We start from the raw sequence: 23,900 nt of genomic DNA on the forward strand, positions 1-23,900 counted from the left end.
CCGTTTGACATACTGGACTTGGTTTCCTCCTTTACCCTTTAATGAATGAGAACTCCACTCCCTCCTCATTCTCTACATTGGTGGCAAAGGTGGTTTCTGGCCTCTTTTGGAAGAGCGCCCCTGTTTGTATCGAGGTTTGCATGGAGGACAGAGAGAGGAGTAATTATGTAGCCTTGTGTGTAAACATTTACACTACTTTTATAGGGGGTGAATGATTTATACTACAGTAGGTGAATCTGTCTATGTGCATGGAAGTATTTGCACAGGTGCCACGACTGTATTGGAACAAGGACTGGTAGCATGCTGTTGTCATGTGCAACAGATCCCTAACAGACAAGGTTACTAAGAATTGAACTGTTTGGAATAATAGTCTCGTATAACAAATGTGACCTCGGGGAACAATCTATTGTTGTCTCTCACCTTTGCCCAACTGCTCCAAGGCCAAGAGTTCTGACATTTCCCGCTGGCACAAACTGTCAGCCTCACAGACAAAGACCAATAAATCATCAGCATAACTGTACTGCTGTGCCCATCCATTGGCCCACCCGCTCCCACCCGACCCATCTCCCCTTTCCAGCAAGTCAACACTAGATTCCCCTCCGGCTGCATGTCACCATAATGTATGATAACTGTGCCACACGTTGCCTAACAGCTATCTATAGCCTCTGCTATTCTCGTAGCTGTGAAGAGCAATACAAACAGTGGTTACCCTGTCAAGTGCATCTGCTCTGCACAGAGGATAGGGAAGGGGGAGATTCGGTCTAGCTGCTACTGTACCTCAAGGAAATATCATCATGGATAAAATGTCATGCTAGGACATGAGATATTTTGATCTGACTCAGCACTTCGTCACTCCTGACAAATGCAAATGTGCTGTTTGAACACTTGAGTTGAGGTGATGGAGCCAAGCAGCTGCCCTGGCTCAGGGACCGACAGTGACAAGCCTGCCCTCGGCAAGCTTTTGGACTCAGGGATGGACAGCCTGAAAGTGAGAGTTGACGGGAGCGTTTTTGTGGTGAACAAAGCCCTACTCGAGCAGCACTGTGAGTACTTCCGAGCCCTCTTCCAGTCGGGAATGCGAGAATGCCAACAGGATGAGGTCCATCTGCAAGGGCTGAGCGCCCGGGGATTTGTGTTGGCGCTCCGGGTCCTGGACGGGGATCGCCCCATCCTGGGTTGTGACGAGATTGTGGAAGCCATAGAGTGTGCCACCTTTCTACAGGTGGAGTCTGTGACAAAGCACCTGACCAATATCATCAACTCAGAGAACTGCTTGTTGATGTACCACACAGCTGCGACCTACGGTTTATGGGATCTGTCCCATCAAGCTGCTTTATTCATTAAAGACATGTACTCGGACCTGAAGGAAGATGTTGTGAGCACCTTACCAGAAGACCTAGTGGAGTACGTTGAGTCTCTCATCCCCAGTCGGTACGTCTCAGTCTGCAGCCACTCTCCTACCGTCGAGCAGCTCCAGGACTGTCAGAGGACGGTCTGCTACCTGGATGACGAAGATAGAGAATGGAAGGTGCTGAGTCACCTACCCCTAAACACAAGCACCACTATGGCAGGTGTGACCATGCTAGACAACAAGCTGTACATTATAGGAGGCGTCCACGACCTCAGCAAGAAAGTTGTGGACTCTGGCTTCTGCTACGACCCAGAGAGTGACTCCTGGTCCACTATTTCGAGTCCCCAGCAGCCACGCTACAACTTTACGTTAGTGGGCCACGAAGGCTGCCTCTACGCCATCGGTGGGGAGTTCGACCGGAAGTCCATGGCGTTGGTGGAGAAGTACAGTGTCTCCACAGCCACCTGGCGCTTCGCCGCTAATCTCCCCTGCAGAGCCGCCAACGTGGCCTCCACCAAAGCCATGAGCCGCATCTTCATCTGCCTCTGGAAACCCAAGGGCGTTACGGAGATCCACGAGTACGTCCCTGAGAGGGACCAATGGGTCCTGGTCACCACGCTAGTCCGTGACCAGAGCTATGGCCACTGCATGGTGGGCCACAGGGACAATTTGTATGTCATGCGCAACGGGCCCTGCGAAGACTTCCTGATGTGTGTGATGGACTGCTACAACCTGACTACGGGTCAGTGGACAGCCTTGCCGGGGCAATACGCAAACAGTAAAGGAGCCCTGTTCACATCGGTAGTAAGAGGGGACTCAGTGTTCACCCTCAACCGCATGAGGACCACAGAGTTCACCGTGGAGGAGCACAGATGGAAAACCAAGAGAGAGACCAAGGGCTTCGGGCGAATCGGCTCCATGTACACATTTCTCATGAGACTGCCCAAGGCCAAGACTGTGGGAAACACTGAGGTGTTGACGGACGGGCTGGAGTTTGGGAATCGGATCGACCACAGACGCAGAGACTCTCTGCTACAATGCTTTGACTGACTTCCTGTGAATAAGTTCAGTCTTTTAATATCTCCTGACAAACCAACAACAGGACAATGAACTAGAATGCTTTGACTGACTTCCTGTGAATAAGTTCAGTCTTTTAATATCTCCTGACAAACCAACAACAGGACAATGAACTAGAATGCTTTGACTGACTTCTTGTGAATAGGTTTAGTATGTTACTTGGGCCACTTTTAGTAGGTAAACATGGAACGTTGCAGAAATAAATGTCATGAATAGAGTTGACCATTCCTTTTTTTACATGTCAGAGAGGCATGTTTGTTCTTCATAGCATATTTCTATCTGAATATTGCACAACGTTGTGCCGTTCTGAATGTAATCTTGCGGCGTCTCTCTACAAATCAACAAATGAGCTAAAGATGTAAATGTCAGAGACAACAGTAATTTGTAAACATTAAAGTTTGCTTCATTCATGACAAGTTGGAAACTCAGAACCTCTGAGTAAACATTAATTAACATATTGGTTGATTTGGATACTTTCCAAGTGGGAAATATTAGTTTCCTAGTTTCCACATGTCATGAGTGCAGCATATCTTCCAAGAATAATTAAATAGCATTTAAGAAACTCTGTAGTAATATTGTCTTCTATAGTTCTTGAGAAATGTGTTGCCTCAAGTAGCCTTCTGGGTAATTTGTATCCAAATGTAGTGTACTATAAAGTGTCCTATAATCAAGTGATTCATTACATTGAGTTGACACAGCCCTATCAGAGAGCTCTTTCCATGAAAGCCAAACACATGTTCAGTAATGTACATAAAGACTGAAATCCTTTCCTGTTGTTACAACAAACCAACCATTTCTAACCCAGGCTCAGGTCCCCAAGGCATTGTGGTTGCTAGAGAACAGGGTAAGATAAGGCTGGCAGTGTTCACGCTGTACAAACAAACCATTTCTAACCCAGGCTCAGGTCCCCAAGGCATTGTGGTTGCTAGAGAACAGGGTAAGATAAGGCTGGCAGTGTTCACGCTGTACAAACAAACCATTTCTAACCCAGGCTCAGGTCCCCAAGGCATTGTGGTTGCTAGAGAACAGGGTAAGATAAGGCTGGCAGTGTTCACGCTGTACAAACCAACCATTTCTAACCCAGGCTCAGGTCCCCAAGGCATTGTGGTTGCTAGAGAACAGGGTAAGATAAGGCTGGCAGTGTTCACGCTGTACAATAAAACCTTTCTGTAACGAGTGCATGTTTGCTGCCGTCTCGGGACAGGGATCCCTTGAAGGAGAGATTTGTATTCTCCATGGGATCACCTGTGTAAATACAGGATGATTGGGGAATTCAAATGAATAGATTGTCTTTGGCAGAAGATATATGAAATAATTGTCTTTTTAATTATCAAATCAAACACTGTTCAAATAATGTGTTAATGGGTGAGGAATGTTGCTAATGATGTGCAGATTTGTCCACTTATCAAATTATATTACCATTAATTTCCCCTACAGTTAACAGGCAAAAATCTCCCTTGATAATATAAGAATGGTTCTTTCCCTCATTCTTTAGCCTACAGCAGTGGAGACTGGTGAGGGAGGACGGCTCATAATAATGAATGGAATCAAACAAGTGGAAACCAAGTGTTTGATGTGTTTAAGACCATTTCATATATTCAGTTCCAGCCATTACTATCAGACTGTCCTCCCCATTTAAAGTGCCACCAGCCACCACTGGTCTACAGTCTGTTAACAGTCTATGAGTGAAGTTCATTAATAGCAAAGTGATAAAAGAAATGCTCTCTTGACCAAACATAGAGGAGCTCTAAAGCTCCCGGTCCATCAGCAGAAGATACACATCTTTAATAGATGCTTCCCTTTGCTTGGCTGCTCCCATCCAAGTTCTGCCGTGGCTTTGATAGTCAAATAACAAACCTGTCCTGTGGTAACCCCGTCCATCCGGCCGCCGTCAGCGGGGAAAGCATGGCAAAAATGTGGAAGTGTATCCCACACGTATCAAGACCTAATATGATGTGGGAACCATGAGACATGAGCATGATATTACAAGTATATTGAATTTTGATTCATCAGAAACATTTTTTTTTGTAACATCTGAAAACAGAAATCTCAATTCTCATACGTATTTGATCTGTACACAATACTTTTGTATCATAGGCAAAAACAAATCAAATGAATACAAAATACATTTTAAAGTGCAAGTTACAGTATGTACAACTTCAAGTGGGTCATTTCAGACAACCTGCCATACAGAAAAAGATTTACAAGCTTCTTTCAGGTTTCGATCTTTTACCCCGTACACACACCCTACAAATACAGATAATGACTTACCAGTAACACAGTTTGCATCCCAAATGGCACCCTATTCCCCATATAGTGCACTACGTTTCAACAGAGCCTATGGGCCCTGGTGAAGAGTAGTGCACTACAAAGGGAATACGGTGCCATTTGGCATACAACCATAGTCTACTGGATTTTATTTAATTGTATTACAGATCGAACTTAAGTTAAAATACTACATGACAAATGCTGTGACACTTGAAATTGACAAAGACAATTGACAAGCGGCAAATCACATCAAACATTGTCAAAACCTGAAATGTAATAAAACTATGTAATATATCGATTGTCTGTAAATGGTATTGTTTAAGTTTTCCTTTTCCTAGAAGGCCACTGTTCATCTCCTGATTTGCTAGAATGTATAGTTTTAGTGTGCTCCAGTCAATCAACATTGTTTCAACATGCAAATTGCAATTTGCAAATGACATACCATTAAAAGGGATAGTTCACTGAAAATTCATCATCATCATCGTTTTTGCTCTGGACTGAAAGTGCTCAATCTTGAAGACTTGACTGGTGACATACACAATTTTTGTGGATTGTATTAACAGTGGACTAATGAACCAAATAGTCAAATATAGTTTGAGTGAACTATCCCTTTAATATGATACATTAGCTGACATAATTGTTTGTAGTAAACAGGCAAGTAAACAGGAACTGTGTTTGTGTTGGTGCATGTATGTCTCCTACAATGTATTTTTCATGGGAGCAGACATTGACCCTGTCATGCCACACGCATCATCAGCTCTTCCAGGGCCCTCTCGCGGTGGTTCTCGTGGACTAACAGAACCTCTTTGATAGCGTTCTGCTGGAAGCCCATCTCATTGAACTGAGCCAGCAGGTGAAGAAACTCCTCAGCCTGAGGGGAGAGAGAGAGGAGAAACCATCAGATGATAGAGCAGCATTTACAGTTAAAGGGATAGTTCACCCAAATGACATGTTGATTTTCTTACCCTTTTAGCAGTTTATGGACAAGGTAAGACAACACTCCATGTTGGTAAAGAAGCAAATATGTAATTTTGTATTTTGGGTGAACTATTCCTTTAAATCCAGCAGTACAATTCAATTCAAATTGATTTGTGGTTCATTAGAGGAAAGCTGTGAGGTAAACAGAGAATACCAGGATAAATAAATGAATAATCTATGATGTTTACCTTAGTCTCACAGTTCTGGAACATCTCCAGAGCCTCCTCCACCTGAGCCTCGTCGTAGCCCCGCTCACACAGTCTGTCACAGGCCACCAGATAGCGCAGGATCTGCACACAACAAGCACAACACCACAGATTACTACGACTAATAGCATTACTGTCAGTTAGCAGGTAAACAGTTGCCTGGGTAACTGTCTGTCTCTGCGCCCAACAGCAGTCTGAAAGCCAAATATATTCAAGAGACGAGCATTAGACACAAAGCAGCCACAGATATGGTGGACAAGGTCATTGAAGAATACCGCTCCACACCACCACACTGACCTCAACTGACTTGGATATTTCATTTTCATAGTGTCCTTTCCAGCACGGCTTCAGTAACTATGGTGGATGTGTAACCATGTCAGTGCAGTACAGATTGGTAGTGTGAAAAGGGTAAATGTTTCAGTGTAACTGAGTATTAACTGATGTGGTTATCGTGAATCTGCCACTGTGCTCTGTGGTGTTCTATATCAATATGTGAGTCCAATTACGCCTAACACAGCAGTGTATAACAGATTATTATAAAATCAGATCATATTTCTGTAGTGACAATTTGGTCTCGCGCTCTCACACACGCCACACACACACACACACACACACACACACACACACACACACACACACACTAGGTGATTCCATTGACACATTATATATAACAATAATCTGATAGGCCAATATTGTGCTAATGACATCACTCTGAAAAGGAGAAGAACTGATCTGAGATCAGCGGAGTGAAAGGTAATATGTGTGAGAGCAGCGTGACCCATGGCCCTGCTTTAACATGTTGAGCTGGGAGGGAGAGAGGGGGCAGGGGATTACACTGATTAAATAGGTCATTGATTAAAGAGTTGATCCCTGTTAATGTAACTCTCCAGCTGCCTTCTCTCTTCACTGGGAGAAAGGGAAGGAGATGGAGGAAGAGAGATAGAGAGACGGAAGGAGGAAGGGAAAGAGAGGGAGAAATGCGAGAGAGATGGGAGGAAAGAGAGATGGAAGGAGAGGGAGAGAAACAGAAAAGGGAAGAGAGAGGGTTGGGGAAGGATGGAGAGAGAAATAGATAGGAGCAAAAGGGGTGGGCGGTGTAGAGAGAGAGAGAGAAAGAGAGAGAGGGGCGGGGGGACATAAGAAAAGAGCTGAACCCTGGCTGCAACCTCCACACTGCAGGCTAGGAAACTTTCTAAACCATTTAGCCTAGCTAACTTTAATGTGTCACTTGATTCATGGTCAAGGACACTGATAAGACCTTGACCAGAGGCAGCCCCTGAGAGAGAGAGAGAGAGAGAGAGAGAGAGATGGAGAAAGAGGAGCCAGAGGCAGCCCCTGAGAGAGAGGAGCCAGAGGCAGCCCCTGAGAGAGAGAGAGAGGAGCCAGAGGTAGCCCCTGAGAGAGAGAGAGAGAGGAGCCAGAGGTAGCCCCTGAGAGAGAGAGAGAGAGAGAGAGAGAGAGAGGAGCCAGAGGCAGCCCCTGAGAGAGAGGAGCCAGAGGCAGCCCCTGAGAGAGAGAGAGAGGAGCCAGAGGCAGACCCTGAGAGAGAGAGAGAGAGAGAGAGAGAGAGGAGCCAGAGGCAGACCCTGAGAGAGAGAGAGAGAGAGAGAGAGGAGCCAGAGGCAGCCCCCGAGAGAGAGAGAGAGAGAGAGGGGAGCCAGAGGCAGCCCCTGAGAGAGAGAGAGAGAGAGAGAGAGAGAGAGAGAGAGAGAGAGGGGAGGGGCCAGAGGCAGCCCCTGAGAGAGAGAGAGAGGAGCCAGAGGCAGCCCCTGAGAGAGAGAGGAGCCAGAGGCAGCCCCTGAGAGAGAGAGAGGAGCCAGAGGCAGCCCCTGAGAGAGAGGAGCCAGAGGCAGCCCCTGAGAGAGAGGAGCCAGAGGCAGCCCCTGAGAGAGAGGAGCTAGAGGCAGCCCCTGAGAGAGAGAGAGAGAGAGAGAGAGAGAGAGAGAGGGAGGGAGAGAGGGAGGGAGGAGCCAGAGGCAGCCCCTGAGAGAGAGAGAGAGAGAGCGAGAGAGAGAGAGAGAGAGAGAGAGAGAGAGTGAGAGAGGAGCCAGAGGCAGCCCCTGAGAGAGAGGAGCTAGAGGCAGCCCCTGAGAGAGAGGAGCCAGAGGCAGCCCCTGAGAGAGAGGAGCCAGAGGCAGCCCCTGAGAGAGAGAGGGAGAGAGAGAGGAGCCAGAGGCAGCCCCTGAGAGAGAGGAGCCAGAGGCAGACCCTGAGAGAGAGGAGCCAGAGGCAGACCCTGAGAGAGGGAGAGGAGCCAGAGGTAGCCCCTGAGAGAGAGGAGCCAGAGGCAGCCCCTGAAGAGAGAGAGAGAGAGAGAGAGAGAGAGAGAGAGAGAGAGAGCCAGAGGCAGCCCCTGAGAGAGAGGAACCAGAGGCAGCCCCTGAGAGAGAGAGAGAGAGAGAGAGAGAGAGAGAGAGAGAGAGAGAGAGGAGCCAGAGGCAGCCCCTGAGAGAGAGGAGCCAGAGGCAGACCCTGAGAGAGAGGAGCCAGAGGCAGACCCTGAGAGAGGGAGAGGAGCCAGAGGTAGCCCCTGAGAGAGAGGAGCCAGAGGCAGCCCCTGAAGAGAGAGAGAGAGAGAGAGAGAGAGAGAGAGAGAGAGAGAGAGAGAGAGGAGCCAGAGGCAGCCCCTGAGAGAGAGGACCCAGAGGCAGCCCCTGAGAGAGAGAGAGAGAGAGAGAGAGAGAGAGAGAGGAGCCAGAGGCAGCCCCTGAGAGAGAGAGAGAGAGAGAGAGAGAGAGAGAGAGAGGAGCCAGAGGCAGCCCCTGAAGAGAGAGAGAGAGAGAGAGAGAGAGAGAGGAGCCAGAGGCAGCCCCTGAGAGAGAGGAGCCAGAGGCAGCCCCTGAGAGAGAGAGAGAGAGAGAGAGAGAGAGAGAGAGAGAGAGAGAGAGAGGAGCCAGAGGCAGCCCCTGAGAGAGAGGAGCCAGAGGCAGCCCCTGAGAGAGAGGAGCCAGAGGCAGCCCCTGAGAGAGAGAAGCCAGAGGCAGCCCCTGAGAGAGAGGAGCCAGAGGCAGCCCCTGAAACTATATATGACTCTGCTGAGAACACACATAATACTGAGCAAGTTGTGGAAACTTTGGAGTATCTGGTATCTATTTTTACAAATTACACAAACGTGGGGCTTTTGGTTGTATGTATTTTGTATTTATTAAGGATCCATTAGAGACTATACGATGTGGCTGGCAGGATCGGAGAGAGCTCTGTTTCAACTACATTTTATGACAATGTCTTATTAGGCTAGAACACAATTGGCTGCTACATCATCATATCACTCTGTACGGTGTGTCAATGATGTCATGTAAAAACACACACTGCTGTGGATAAAAGCCCATGTTAAATGTCCATAGTGTTGTTCTGACCCCAGAATTAAACAGCACTAGAAAGGACATTGGCATCCCGGTGACACAACTACAACTTTCTCTTGGTCAGAGAAACTTTCATTCTAGAAACTGGTCAAATTCATGTTTATGAAATGTTTGTGACTGTGTTTTGAGACGGACCTGTTCTGGGCTCTGCTGGCCGGTCTTCTGCAGGGCGATGATGGCGGTGCGGAGCGGATAGCCCCTTTCAGTGATGGCTTGCAGGAGCTCTCTCTCTTCGGGGCTCAGCGCGGACAGCAGCTCCACCGAGGAGTCCAGTACTGACGTGGCGTGGGAACCCAGGGGTCGTGAGGTCACCGAGGGAAGGGCCGGCAGGCAGAAGTACGGACTCAGGGACTGCACACACAGGGGGGAAGAGCAGAGAGAGTGTGAGAGAGAGCGAGGGGGAGGGGAGGTGGGGAGTTTGTGAAAGAAAGAAAACCAACCCCATAAAGGGAGAGGGTTAGCCTGAAACCCTGACTGATGCCTCTCTATGTGCCTGTAGATTGACAACCTGACTGACAGCCTGTGTGTGGAACTGGCAACATTCACGCAACATGAGTGCAACATTTATAGTGCATGACAGCGCCGAAATGTACACGGCTGGCTAACCTTGAAAGACTGGTTTGCTGAGAAATACATTTCCCTGAGTAATTCCACTCGCTAATCCTGATGAACTAATAATAACTTGAGACGATTCCAAGGACAGACTTTACACTAGCTATATTTAGAGCACACATCCCTGAAAACATTTGAGAAATGTGAATTGGAAAAGAACCTTTATATACTCAGGAGGATCTGTTTTCTCTATCAACTAACATACTATATACAATTTGCTTTACAAAAATATGAATGTCATTAGTTTTTTGTAAAAATGTATTTCACAAATATAGCTAAAAGTTTCAAGTTCATCTGAAATACAATCTATCATATTTCCATTCAACATATCTACTGTATCGGGAGTCCAAGTTGAGCAAATCCCACATGAGCTTGTTGAGCTGTGGTTGGCGTGAGAATACGTCTGATACTTAGTGTGGGGTTTAAATACCTCCATCTTTTTCCAGGCCCATGCTGCTCCGAGGCAGAGCCAGTTATAGAACCGTCACTCTGCCCACTCAGGACATCTGGTTTGGTGCTTTAGTTTTTAAAGACAGCACATGGGAACTAGGAAGTGGGGCCTTGAACTACACAGCCTAGAGAAAATGTTTTTTTAAGAAATGGGAAAACATTCTTACTTATTGATAGAGGCATACCCGGGTGTACCTGAACCCATTCCTACTAATATAAAATAAGGGGATTGATGAATAAAATAGTCTACTATGCTAGATAATTCTGAGCTTCTCAGTTGGACAATGACTAGGCAACAATAATGTAAAATGGACACTTGGATCCAAAGAGACTGTGGTTTTTGCGTGTGTTGATATTCATGATGGTGTACAGCTACAGAAGGTAACTAACGTTGGTGACAGTGGCTAGGTAAACCAATTCAACCTATGGATTGTTGACCGCTTTCAGGGCAAGAAAACATAACATTTTGTCATTTTGGTGAACTATCCCTTTAACTATCTAACAATACTAATTGATCTATGCATAGTCACTTTACCTCTACCTACATGTACATATTACCTCAATTACCTCGACTAACCAGTGCCCCTGCACATTGACTCTGTACCGGTACCCCCTGTATATAGCCTTGCTATTGTTATTTTACTGCTGCTCGTTAATTATTTTACTTTTTTTATTTAACTCTTTTTTTCTTAAAACTGCATTGTTGGTTAAGGGTTTGTAAGTAAGCATTTCACTGTAAGGTTTACCTGTTGTATTCAGCATTTCACTGTAAGGTTTACACCTGTTGTATTCAGCATTTCACTGTAAGGTTTACCTGTTGTATTCAGCATTTCACTGTAAGGTTTACCTGTTGTATTCAGCATTTCACTGTAAGGTTTACACCTGTTGTATTCAGCATTTCACTGTAAGGTTTACACCTGTTGTATTCAGCATTTCACTGTAAGGTTTACCTGTTGTATTCAGCATTTCACTGTAAGGTTTACACCTGTTGTATTCAGCATTTCACTGTAAGGTTTACCTGTTGTATTCAGCATTTCACTGTAAGGTTTACCTGTTGTATTCAGCATTTCACTGTAAGGTTTACACCTGTTGTATTCAGCATTTCACTGTAAGGTTTACCTGTTGTATTCAGCATTTCACTGTAAGGTTTACCTGTTGTATTCAGCATTTCACTGTAAGGTTTACACCTGTTGTATTCAGCATTTCACTGTAAGGTTTACCTGTTGTATTCAGCATTTCACTGTAAGGTTTACACCTGTTGTATTCAGCATTTCACTGTAAGGTTTACCTGTTGTATTCAGCATTTCACTGTAAGGTTTACCTGTTGTATTCAGCATTTCACTGTAAGGTTTACCTGTTGTATTCAGCATTTCACTGTAAGGTTTACCTGTTGTATTCAGCATTTCACTGTAAGGTTTACCTGTTGTATTCAGCATTTCACTGTAAGGTTTACACCTGTTGTATTCAGCATTTCACTGTAAGGTTTACCTGTTGTATTCAGCATTTCACTGTAAGGTTTACACCTGTTGTATTCAGCATTTCACTGTAAGGTTTACCTGTTGTATTCAGCATTTCACTGTAAGGTTTACCTGTTGTATTCAGCATTTCACTGTAAGGTTTACACCTGTTGTATTCAGCATTTCACTGTAAGGTTTACACCTGTTGTATTCAGCATTTCACTGTAAGGTTTACCTGTTGTATTCAGCATTTCACTGTAAGGTTTACACCTGTTGTATTCAGCATTTCACTGTAAGGTTTACCTGTTGTATTCAGCATTTCACTGTAAGGTTTACCTGTTGTATTCAGCATTTCACTGTAAGGTTTACACCTGTTGTATTCAGCATTTCACTGTAAGGTTTACCTGTTGTATTCAGCATTTCACTGTAAGGTTTACCTGTTGTATTCAGCATTTCACTGTAAGGTTTACACCTGTTGTATTCAGCATTTCACTGTAAGGTTTACCTGTTGTATTCAGCATTTCACTGTAAGGTTTACACCTGTTGTATTCAGCATTTCACTGTAAGGTTTACCTGTTGTATTCAGCATTTCACTGTAAGGTTTACCTGTTGTATTCAGCATTTCACTGTAAGGTTTACCTGTTGTATTCAGCATTTCACTGTAAGGTTTACCTGTTGTATTCAGCATTTCACTGTAAGGTTTACCTGTTGTATTCAGCATTTCACTGTAAGGTTTACCTGTTGTATTCAGCATTTCACTGTAAGGTTTACACCTGTTGTATTCAGCATTTCACTGTAAGGTTTACCTGTTGTATTCAGCATTTCACTGTAAGGTTTACACCTGTTGTATTCAGCATTTCACTGTAAGGTTTACACCTGTTGTATTCGGCATTTCACTGTAAGGTTTACACCTGTTGTATTCAGCATTTCACTGTAAGGTTTACACCTGTTGTATTCAGCATTTCACTGTAAGGTTTACCTGTTGTATTCAGCATTTCACTGTAAGGTTTACACCTGTTGTATTCAGCATTTCACTGTAAGGTTTACACCTGTTGTATTCAGCATTTCACTGTAAGGTTTACACCTGTTCTATTCAGCATTTCACTGTAAGGTTTACACCTGTTGTATTCAGCATTTCACTGTAAGGTTTACACCTGTTGTATTCAGCATTTCACTGTAAGGTTTACACCTGTTGTATTCGGCATTTCACTGTAAGGTTTACACCTGTTGTATTCAGCATTTCACTGTAAGGTTTACACCTGTTGTATTCAGCATTTCACTGTAAGGTTTACCTGTTGTATTCAGCATTTCACTGTAAGGTTTACACCTGTTGTATTCAGCATTTCACTGTAAGGTTTACACCTGTTGTATTCAGCATTTCACTGTAAGGTTTACCTGTTGTATTCAGCATTTCACTGTAAGGTTTACACCTGTTGTATTCAGCATTTCACTGTAAGGTTTACCTGTTGTATTCAGCATTTCACTGTAAGGTTTACACCTGTTGTATTCAGCATTTCACTGTAAGGTTTACACCTGTTGTATTCAGCATTTCACTGTAAGGTTTACACCTGTTGTATTCAGCATTTCACTGTAAGGTTTACACCTGTTGTATTCAGCATTTCACTGTAAGGTTTACACCTGTTGTATTCAGCATTTCACTGTAAGGTTTACCTGTTGTATTCAGCATTTCACTGTAAGGTTTACACCTGTTGTATTCAGCATTTCACTGTAAGGTTTACCTGTTGTATTCAGCATTTCACTGTAAGGTTTACCTGTTGTATTCAGCATTTCACTGTAAGGTTTACACCTGTTGTATTCAGCATTTCACTGTAAGGTTTACACCTGTTGTATTCAGCATTTCACTGTAAGGTTTACCTGTTGTATTCAGCATTTCACTGTAAGGTTTACACCTGTTGTATTCAGCATTTCACTGTAAGGTTTACCTGTTGTATTCAGCATTTCACTGTAAGGTTTACACCTGTTGTATTCAGCATTTCACTGTAAGGTTTACACCTGTTGTATTCAGCATTTCACTGTAAGGTTTACACCTGTTGTATTCAGCATTTCACTGTAAGGTTTACACCTGTTGTATTCAGCAGTTCACTGTAAGGTTTACACCTGTTGTATTCAGCATTTCACTGTAAGGTTTACACCTGTTGTATTCAGCATTTCACTGTAAGGTTTACACCTGTTGTATTCAGCATTTCACTGTAAGGTTTACCTGTTGTATTCAGCATTTCACTGTAAGGTTTACACCTGTTGTATTCAGCATTTCACTGTAAGGTTTACACCTGTTGTATTCAGCATTTCACTGTAAGGTTTACACCTGTTGTATTCAGCATTTCACTGTAAGGTTTACACATGTTGTATTCAGCATTTCACTGTAAGGTTTACACCTGTTGTATTCAGCATTTCACTGTAAGGTTTACCTGTTGTATTCAGCATTTCACTGTAAGGTTTACACCTGTTGTATTCAGCATTTCACTGTAAGGTTTACCTGTTGTATTCAGCATTTCACTGTAAGGTTTACACCTGTTGTATTCAGCATTTCACTGTAAGGTTTACACCTGTTGTATTCAGCATTTCACTGTAAGGTTTACACCTGTTGTATTCAGCATTTCACTGTAAGGTTTACACCTGTTGTATTCAGCAGTTCACTGTAAGGTTTACACCTGTTGTATTCAGCATTTCACTGTAAGGTTTACACCTGTTGTATTCAGCATTTCACTGTAAGGTTTACACCTGTTGTATTCAGCATTTCACTGTAAGGTTTACCTGTTGTATTCAGCATTTCACTGTAAGGTTTACACCTGTTGTATTCAGCATTTCACTGTAAGGTTTACACCTGTTGTATTCAGCATTTCACTGTAAGGTTTACCTGTTGTATTCAGCATTTCACTGTAAGGTTTACACCTGTTGTATTCAGCATTTCACTGTAAGGTTTACACCTGTTGTATTCAGCATTTCACTGTAAGGTTTACACCTGTTGTATTTAGCATTTCACTGTAAGGTTTACACCTGTTGTATTTAGCATTTCACTGTAAGGTTTACACCTGTTGTATTTAGCATTTCACTGTAAGGTTTACACCTGTTGTATTCAGCATTTCACTGTAAGGTTTACACCTGTTGTATTCAGCATTTCACTGTAAGGTTTACACCTGTTGTATTCAGCATTTCACTGTAAGGTTTACACCTGTTGTATTCGGCGCATGTGACAAATACAATTTGATTTGATTTGATTCTGGGCCTTCAATACCACTTCTCTACTGTATTTCTCCTAATAGGAGGTCATGTCCGTACCGGATGTGTTGGCTTGTGGTGACTGATGGAGGGGATATTCTCTGTGTTGGCCCTGGTCAATGGGTGTCTGGGTAGGGATGAGGAGGACGGTGGCTTGGGTCCTCCTGGGGGGCAGGGGGTCCCCTGGATACACTCTCTGGGGGTCTCCAGAACGGACAGCGAGTACTGGCGGAGGTTCTTCCTACGCTGGTAGGTCACCAGACCACTCTGAGAGACAGGTAGGTTCAGGACGTTAGGGGTGCAGGTCTGCCGTGGCTTCCTCAACCCAGGAACACGCTGATCCGACCTGTACCCTGAACCAGACTCCGAGGAACCCTCTCCCGACGAAGAGCACTCCTCTTCCTCCTCGGAGTCGGAGATGACGAACTTAACCCGGGTGCGCATGTCAACCGGGTTCAGGCTGCGGGAGCGCTGGCGGGGGTTGGGCTCCCAGAAGTCAGAGCTGTGTCGGCTGGCCAGGCGGCTCTCCTGGGGGCTGCTGAAGAGATGCCAGTAGGGTGGGCTGGAGGGGAGTACCTCGGATGGGGATCTGGGGCCGGGGGGTTGGGGCTGGCTGGGGTAACCTCCCTGGAGGCCCTGGAGCACCCAGTTCTCCAAGCTGAACATGTACTGTTGACAGAGGTGAAGATGGGTTGGTAAATGGTTGTTGGTTGATGGGTGGGTGGCTGGATGAATGGAGTGTACTTTAAGAGAACCATTTAATCACGTTATGTCACTAACATATTTTCGAATACCAACCAATCAAATGGCGAACCAATCAAACAATTAATCAGGTAAGCAGTCATTCTAGCAAATGCTTCCTTCTTCCCTCAAAGCGCTTCACATTGTTAACGTGTGTCACGCAATTCATCGACTCACCCACCGCCAATGTCTAACACCCACTCGGCTTTCCCTTAGCGATTTGGTCTTTCACTTGGATCACACTTATCCAATATCATGTGATTAAGGGAAGGAAGCGAGGAAGGAAGGATCCAATAAGGCCAAGGACGCAACACAGCAAATGTTTCACTATCAATTTTCCACCTTCATTTTGTCTACATTTATGGCTTTGTTTGCCTTCCCATCAATTTCCCAGACTGTAGGAAATACCCTTGCATGTGATGCCCGAAAACCACAAAACCACGACACCACACATCAGATTGAAGCTGTTCTCTCTGTTAACAAGATGAATGAATTGATCCCAATAGAGGTGTGTGTGTGCTTGTGCGTGTGTTTTCAGAATTGTACAAAGGTGCCTGCTTCAGTCCAGACTAGATGTTCCTTCCAAATAGCACCCCTGTTCCTTTTCTATTTCCTGCACTACATATGAAATAGGATCCCATTTGAGACACAACCTAGGTTCTGTTGGCTTTAGATGGATGAGGCTGTCAAACTCAACTCTCTCCAGAACAGAGGAGGTGAAAATAAAATGTCAACATCAGGCTCCTATAATAATCACACTGGGTTTATCAGATTCTAAACCACTGACTATGGCTTCAGAGTAGTATTAACAATGAGGAGATTATGTATGTGTTGCAGGTGGCTGTCTGTTCCCTATATAGTGTAATACTCTTCACCAGGGCCAATAAGGCTCCCTTCAAAAGTAGTGCACTATATAGGGAATAGGGTGCCATTTGGGATGCATTGTCTGTCTCCCACAAGCTGAAAGAATAAAGAGACTTGCAGTATTGGGGCTTCGAGAGAAGTTGGAGAGATGTTAAGTTCTACAATGCCTTCTAATGTAAGTACTATATGCATTGCAAAGGCAGAAGTTAATAGATTTTTTGGGGGGTGGGAAATACCTATGAAATTAATTTAAATCCAACCAAATACTTCCACAAATTAGCCTGTTCCCAGATCTGTTTGTGCTGACTTGCCAATGACCATAGAAGTAGGTGAGAATAGCACAAACAACTGGGACCAGGAAACCATTATTTCTGTTGATGTTTTATTGATTATATAAAGGCCCTAAAGGTGTTGATCAAAACAATTCCCAGCAGAGTTTTTCTGGCCGAAGTATTTAGCTATATTATAGCTTCAAACTGCAAAGCTATGTAGGGAGAACATCGTACACACTCTGTGTGTTGAGGCCACTGTGAATTTGGAAACAAACCTTACTCGAACCCTAACACGATTAAGGAGAAAGCTTGGCTGAGGTTTTGACAACTAAACCGAAGCGACATATTTTCCCTTCTCCGTTAAATACACAAACATTTGACTGTATGGACAATGTTGGTGGTCACTGTGGGATTTAGGTTTGGCGGTGTTGCAGTGGACTGGGTCAAAGGCCACCCAGTATCATAATAGTCCTAATTACACTAAGATAAGAGCAGGAGACGTCAGCCATTTCCCCATGACTTTAACTTCTACTCAGTAAAAGTCGATGACAACATTGGAAAACAGCGTGATTAAAACACCCGTTGTATATCTGTGTTGTATTTTGAGTGTTCGGTTCTGTCTGTGTTGTATTTTGAGTGTTAGGTTCTGTCTGTGTTGTATTTTGAGTGTTAGGTTCTGTCTGTGTTGTATTTTGAGTATTATGTTCTGTATGTGTTGTATTTTGAGTGTTATGTTCTGTCTGTGTTGTATTTTGAGTGTTATGTTCTATCTGTGTTGATGTTCCAACCATGTGTAGAATGTCATCAAAGCTTTCTGGTGTCATCAACAAATAAATAAATGATAGCCCCCCCCCAATCTCTTACACACACCAACCTCTGTCTCCTGCAGTATGGTGAGATAGTCTGGGACAGTGATGTCTGGGGCAGCAATCAGCTCCACCTCTTCCCTGGGTCCCTCCAGAGATCCCAGAAGGGTCTTAAAAGGAACCTCATCCAAACAGGACATCCTCCTGCTGCTCTTCTGGTCACTGGGGGAGAAGGAGAGATGAGGAGGAGGGAGAGAGGAGGAAGAGGAGGAGAAGTAAGAGAAGGAGAGATGAGTAGGGAGAGAGGAGGAAGAGGAGGAGAAGTAAGAAAAGGAGAGCGGAGGATTGGAGGAAGAGGAGGAGCGATATCAGTTTTCAACAGTCTACTATTGTCAATCATTGTAACCTGGACTCCAGCTGTTCCAGTAACTAGCATATGGTGTTGAGGTCTGGTACCGAGACACAAGTGGGAAGGTGACAAGTGAGCTATATTGCCTCTCCTGAAATAAATTGCCTGGTATCTCTGTCATATTTAGACAGGATTGGATAGGAGACCAAACCAGATTCTCCTCTTGGTTCCCAGAAACTTACACTTTGTCCTTCCTATATCGGTATATTCTGTTACACAATCTAGGAGAGGGAAGTCTGAGGGAAGAGGATTAAGGATTACAAGGTACCATGTCTGACTCTCTCAGATGTCAACACCTGATGCTCCTCTCCTATTGGCCGAAGGGGACGGAAAACACACGCACGCAAGGCAGAAAGCAAGCATGCACACACACTGCCGTACGAAAGAAAGAATGCAAACACACACACACTCCAGTAAACCCTCCTTACGCAGACAGGTGTTGTGAGGCTAAAGCGTCATCACAACTAAGCCCCTCCACCACCACAGCTGATCATCAACCCCAGTATGTCTGCTACTGTAGAATTAGAATTACTAGAAAGGAAAATAATACCCTATTCTTTATATAGTGCCCTACTTTTTTCTGGTCAAAAGTTGAGCACTATATAGGGCATATATAAAAGAGTGTGATTTGAGGCGTGTCCAAACAGCTGAAAACAGTCATTGTTGCAAATAATGCATTTTTATGTGGCACAGAATTCTGGGCCCGTATTCATAAAACGTCTCAGGATAGAGTACTGATCTAAGATCAGTTTTTGCCTTTAAGATCATAATGAATAAGATTAGGCCTATGTGAACAGGCAGGACCTGATCCTAGATTGCTTATGAATATTGGCCCGGATGTGAGAAGCCTTGATTGATCCAACATTCCTAATGGTACACCAATATGGCCACCGATGTACCCACCATGAGATGTTCGTTTGAATGGGAATGTCTGCTCCACAGAACCATAATGAGTAGAATGAATGTCCTCATTCAAGTCAATGATTCCACAATGGGTGGACTGGCAGCCATTTTAAAAGTGTATCCATGAGGATGCAGTCAAACTCTGGTTTGAGGGGTTGTACCCATTTTAGCACTACTTGTTTTGATTCTATGTCTGCCCTTCTAGCTTCAGATGGTGCTGGACTAATGACGAGGCTGGAGACCTAAACAGGCATACCGGTTAAGCTTATTAACTAGTTTTAAAACGCACGAAGAGCGAGACAATGGAAAGTTCAATGACAGTAGACCTACATTGTTCAATATAGTCGTCTGTTTCCATAGTTAAACTGCGTCACTGGAAATGTTTAGTTTTTCAAAATATGTTTTTTTTAAGTAGGCCTATCTATCCGTTTTAAATGAATAACCTATTCACCAAATATTGTTGTATGATTCCAGAGTGGGGAAACACCCTCCATATTGTTTAACACTTGTAGGCCTATTATGGCCATCATGCAAAGGTGAGGAAAAAATCAGAGAAACACATGAGAAGAACCACTAAACACATAAAGCTATGACAGGTATTATGTCCCCAGAAGACAATAGTACACAGGACATTGACTGATGCACAACGATTCAATAAGTCACAGTTGCCCAAAAGAAATAAGATGATAACTAGTGGTTTCTTCTGCTATATACTATCCTAACAATGAAGGGTAATATGAAGTAGGCTAGTAAAAACTCCAGAAAGAAGATGATAACTAGTGGTTTCTTCTGCTATATACTATCCTAACAATGAAGGGTAATATGAAGTAGGCTAGTAAAAACTCCAGAAAGAAGATGATAACTAGTGGTTTCTTCTGAAGGGTAATATGAAGTAGGCTATAAAAACTAGAAATAAGATGATAACTAGTGGTTTCTTCTGCTATATACCCTAACAATGAAGGGTAATATGAAGTAGGCTAATAACTAGTGGTTTCTTCTGCTATGAAGGGTAATATGAAGTAGGCTAGTAAAAACTCCAGAAAGAAGATCATTCCAATCACAAAAAAAGAAAAAGCCTAATATCACCCAACAGCACCCCCTGTCACCTGGTAACTATTCCTATCACCCAACAGCACCCCCTGTCACCTGGTAACTATTCCTATCACCATAGGAACTATCATCACCCAACAGCACCCCCTGTCACCTGGTAACTATTCCTATCACCATAGGAACTATCATCACCCAACAGCACCCCCTGTCACCTGGTAACTATTCCTATCACCATAGGAACTATCATCACCCAACAGCACCCCCTGTCACCTGGTAACTATTCCTATCACCATAGGAACTATCATCACCCAACAGCACCCCCTGTCACCTGGTAACTATTCCTATCACCCAACAGCACCCCCTGTCACCTGGTAACTATTCCTATCACCATAGGAACTATCATCACCCAACAGCACCCCCTGTCACCTGGTAACTATTCCTATCACCCAACAGCACCCCCTGTCACCTGGTAACTATTCCTATCACCCAACAGCACCCCCTGTCACCTGGTAACTATTCCTATCACCAACAGCACCCCCTACCTGGAACAATCATCACCCAACAGCACCCCCTGTCACCTGGTAACTATTCCTATCACCATAGGAACAATCATCACCCAACAGCACCCCCTGTCACCTGGTAACTATTCCTATCACCACAGCACCCCCTACCTGGTAACTATTCCTATCACCCAACAGCACCCCCTGTCACCTGGTAACTATTCCTATCACCAACAGCACCCCATGTCACCTGGAACTATCATCACCCAACAGCACCCCCTGTCACCTGGTAACTATTCCTATCACCCAACAGCACCCCCCCCTGTCACCTGGTAACTATTCCTATCACCCAACAGCACCCCCTGTCACCTGGTAACTATTCCTATCACCAACAGCACCCCCTACCTGGAACTATCATCACCCAACAGCACCCCCTGTCACCTGGTAACTATTCCTATCACCAACAGCACCCCTACCTGGAACTATTCATCACCCAACAGCACCCCCTGTCACCTGGTAACTATTCCTATCACCATAGGAACTATCATCACCCAACAGCACCCCCTGTCACCTGGTAACTATTCCTATCACCATAGGAACTATCATCACCCAACAGCACCCCCTGCCACCTGGTAACTATTCCTATCACCATAGGAACTATCATCACCCAACAGCACCCCCTGTCACCTGGTAACTATTCCTATCACCATAGGAACTATCATCACCCAACAGCACCCCTGTCACCTGGTAACTATTCCTGCACCCCCTGTCACCTGGTACTATTCCTATCACCATAGGAACTATCCACCAGAGGAACTATCATCATCAGCACCCCCTGTCACCTGGAACTATCATCACCCAACAGCACCCCCTGCCACCTGGTAACTATTCCTATCACCATAGGAACTATCATCACCCAACAGCACCCCCTGCCACCTGGTAACTATTCCTATCACCATAGGAACTATCATCACCCAACAGCACCCCCTGTCACCTGGTAACTATTCCTATCACCATAGGAACTATCATCACCCAACATCACCCAACAGCACCCACCTGGTAACTATTCCTATCACCATAGGAACTATCATCACCAACAGGAACTATCACCCCAACAGCACCCCTATCACCATAGGAACTATTCATCACCCAACAGCACCCCCTGTCACCTGGTAACTATTCCTATCACCATAGGAACTATCATCACCCAACAGCACCCCCTGCCACCTGGTAACTATTCCTATCACCATAGGAACTATCATCACCCAACAGCACCCCCTGTCACCTGGTAACTATTCCTATCACCATAGGAACTATCATCACCAGAGGAACAACCATCACCCAACAGCACCCCCTGTCACCTGGTAACTATTCCTATCACCCAACAGCACCCCCTGTCACCTGGTAACTATTCCTATCACCATAGGAACTATCATCACCCAACAGCACCCCCTGTCACCTGGTAACTATTCCTATCACCATAGGAACTATCATCACCAGAGGAACAACCATCACCCAACAGCACCCCCTGTCACCTGGTAACTATTCCTATCACCATAGGAACTATCATCACCAGAGGAACAATCATCACCCAACAGCACCCCCTGTCACCTGGTAACTATTCCTATCACCATAGGAACTATCATCACCAGAGGAACAACCATCACCCAACAGCACCCCCTGTCACCTGGTAACTATTCCTATCACCATAGGAACTATCATCACCAGAGGAACAACCATCACCCAACAGCACCCCCTGTCACCTGGTAACTATTCCTATCACCATAGGAACTATCATCACCAGAGGAACTATCATCACCAGAGGAACAACCATCACCAGAGGAACAACCATCACCAGAGGAACAACCATCACCAGAGGAACAATCATCACCAGAGGAACAATCATCACCAGAGGAACTATCATCACCAGAGGAACAATCATCACCAGAGGAACAACCATCACCAGAGGAACAATCATCACCAGAGGAACAATCATCACCAGAGGAACAATCATCACCAGAGGAACAATCATCACCAGAGGAACAACCATCACCAGAGGAACAATCATCACCAGAGGAACTATCATCACCAGAGGAACAATCATCACCAGAGGAACTATCATCACCAGAGGAACAATCATCACCAGAGGAACTATCATCACCAGAGGAACAATCATCACCAGAGGAACAATCATCACCAGAGGAACAATCATCACCAGAGGAACTATCATCACCAGAGGAACAATCATCACCAGAGGAACTATCATCACCAGAGGAACAATCATCACCAGAGGAACTATCATCACCAGTGGAACAATCATCACAAGAGGAACTATCATCACCAGAGGAACAATCATCACAAGAGGAACTATCATCACCAGAGGAACAATCATCACCAGAGGAACAATCATCACCAGTGGAACAATCATCACCAGAGGAACAATCATCACCAGAGGAACTATCATCACCAGAGGAACAATCATCACCAGAGGAACTATCATCACCAGAGGAACAATCATCACCAGTGGAACAATCATCACAAGAGGAACTATCATCACCTCTAGAAAAGCATTTGCTACTCAAACGAAAGCACAAGCATATCAAAACATCTTTATGTGAAAAAAACAGTTGGCGTAACATGAGGCATTATCCTCATATTGTGCTACTGACTGTACGTTTATTTATTCCATGTGTAACTCTGTTTTTGTCGCACTGTTTTGCTTTATCTTGGCCAGGTCGCAGTTGTAAATGAGAACTTGTTCTCAGCTGGCCTACCTGGTTAAATAAAGGATAAATCAAATAAAAAATCATCAAGTAAATACTCAACCAAATCCAAATCATCACAAAAAATGTGCTACTTAAATAATCTGTCAGTTTTTTTAATGTACCTGTACTTGTTTCTGTGAGTAGTCCCTCTCTTCTCTGTAGTGCTTCTTCCTCTCTCAGGCCTGGGTTACTGATGTCGTGTGTGTTGTTGCTGCCTCTCCCAACCGGTTGGTGATTAAGAGCAGTGGGCGTGAGGTCTGAGGACACAGGAGGATTAGCCCTCCTGAACCACTATGCTACTGACATAACTCACTGACTTCAGCTGCTTACCTGCTGCTGCCCAGGCGCATGTCGACTGGAAACACCCTAGGTACACCGCTCCCATTACACCATCACCACATCCCAAATGGTACCCTATTCTGGTATTCCCTATACTGTGCATTATATAGGGAATAGGTATGGGCCCTGGTCAACAGTAGTGCACTACATAGGGAATAGACTGCCATTTGGGACCACCCCCAGGGTCTGTTAAGGGCGAAGCATTGCAGAGCATTCAGATATACATATATTTTGTAGAACAGATATAACC

General features: G+C 44.5%; 2 protein-coding genes across 2 annotated transcripts; one reads left to right on the top strand and one right to left on the bottom strand.

Annotated features, from left to right (window-relative positions):
* The first annotated feature begins 1 nt into the window (after position 1).
* On the top strand, positions 2-4,994 carry kbtbd13a (kelch repeat and BTB domain containing 13a). The gene has a single exon (XM_029645819.2). It carries the CDS (start codon positions 899-901, stop codon positions 2,399-2,401), a length of 1,503 nt encoding a protein of 500 aa, XP_029501679.1. The 5' UTR covers positions 2-898; the 3' UTR covers positions 2,402-4,994.
* On the bottom strand, positions 4,637-23,540 carry ubap1lb (ubiquitin associated protein 1-like b). Its single transcript, XM_065012192.1, has 6 exons — positions 23,434-23,540; positions 17,753-17,906; positions 15,062-15,670; positions 9,378-9,593; positions 5,863-5,964; positions 4,637-5,567 (listed from the first exon to the last, which is right to left on the bottom strand). Exons 2-6 carry the CDS (start codon positions 17,882-17,884, stop codon positions 5,433-5,435), a joined length of 1,194 nt encoding a protein of 397 aa, XP_064868264.1. The 5' UTR covers positions 17,885-17,906; positions 23,434-23,540; the 3' UTR covers positions 4,637-5,432.
* Positions 23,541-23,900: the final 360 nt, after the last annotated feature.

The sequence above is a fragment of the Oncorhynchus nerka genome, linkage group LG27 (assembly GCF_034236695.1).
Source record: "Oncorhynchus nerka isolate Pitt River linkage group LG27, Oner_Uvic_2.0, whole genome shotgun sequence".
In the NCBI taxonomy this organism is placed as follows: Eukaryota; Metazoa; Chordata; class Actinopteri; order Salmoniformes; family Salmonidae; genus Oncorhynchus; species Oncorhynchus nerka.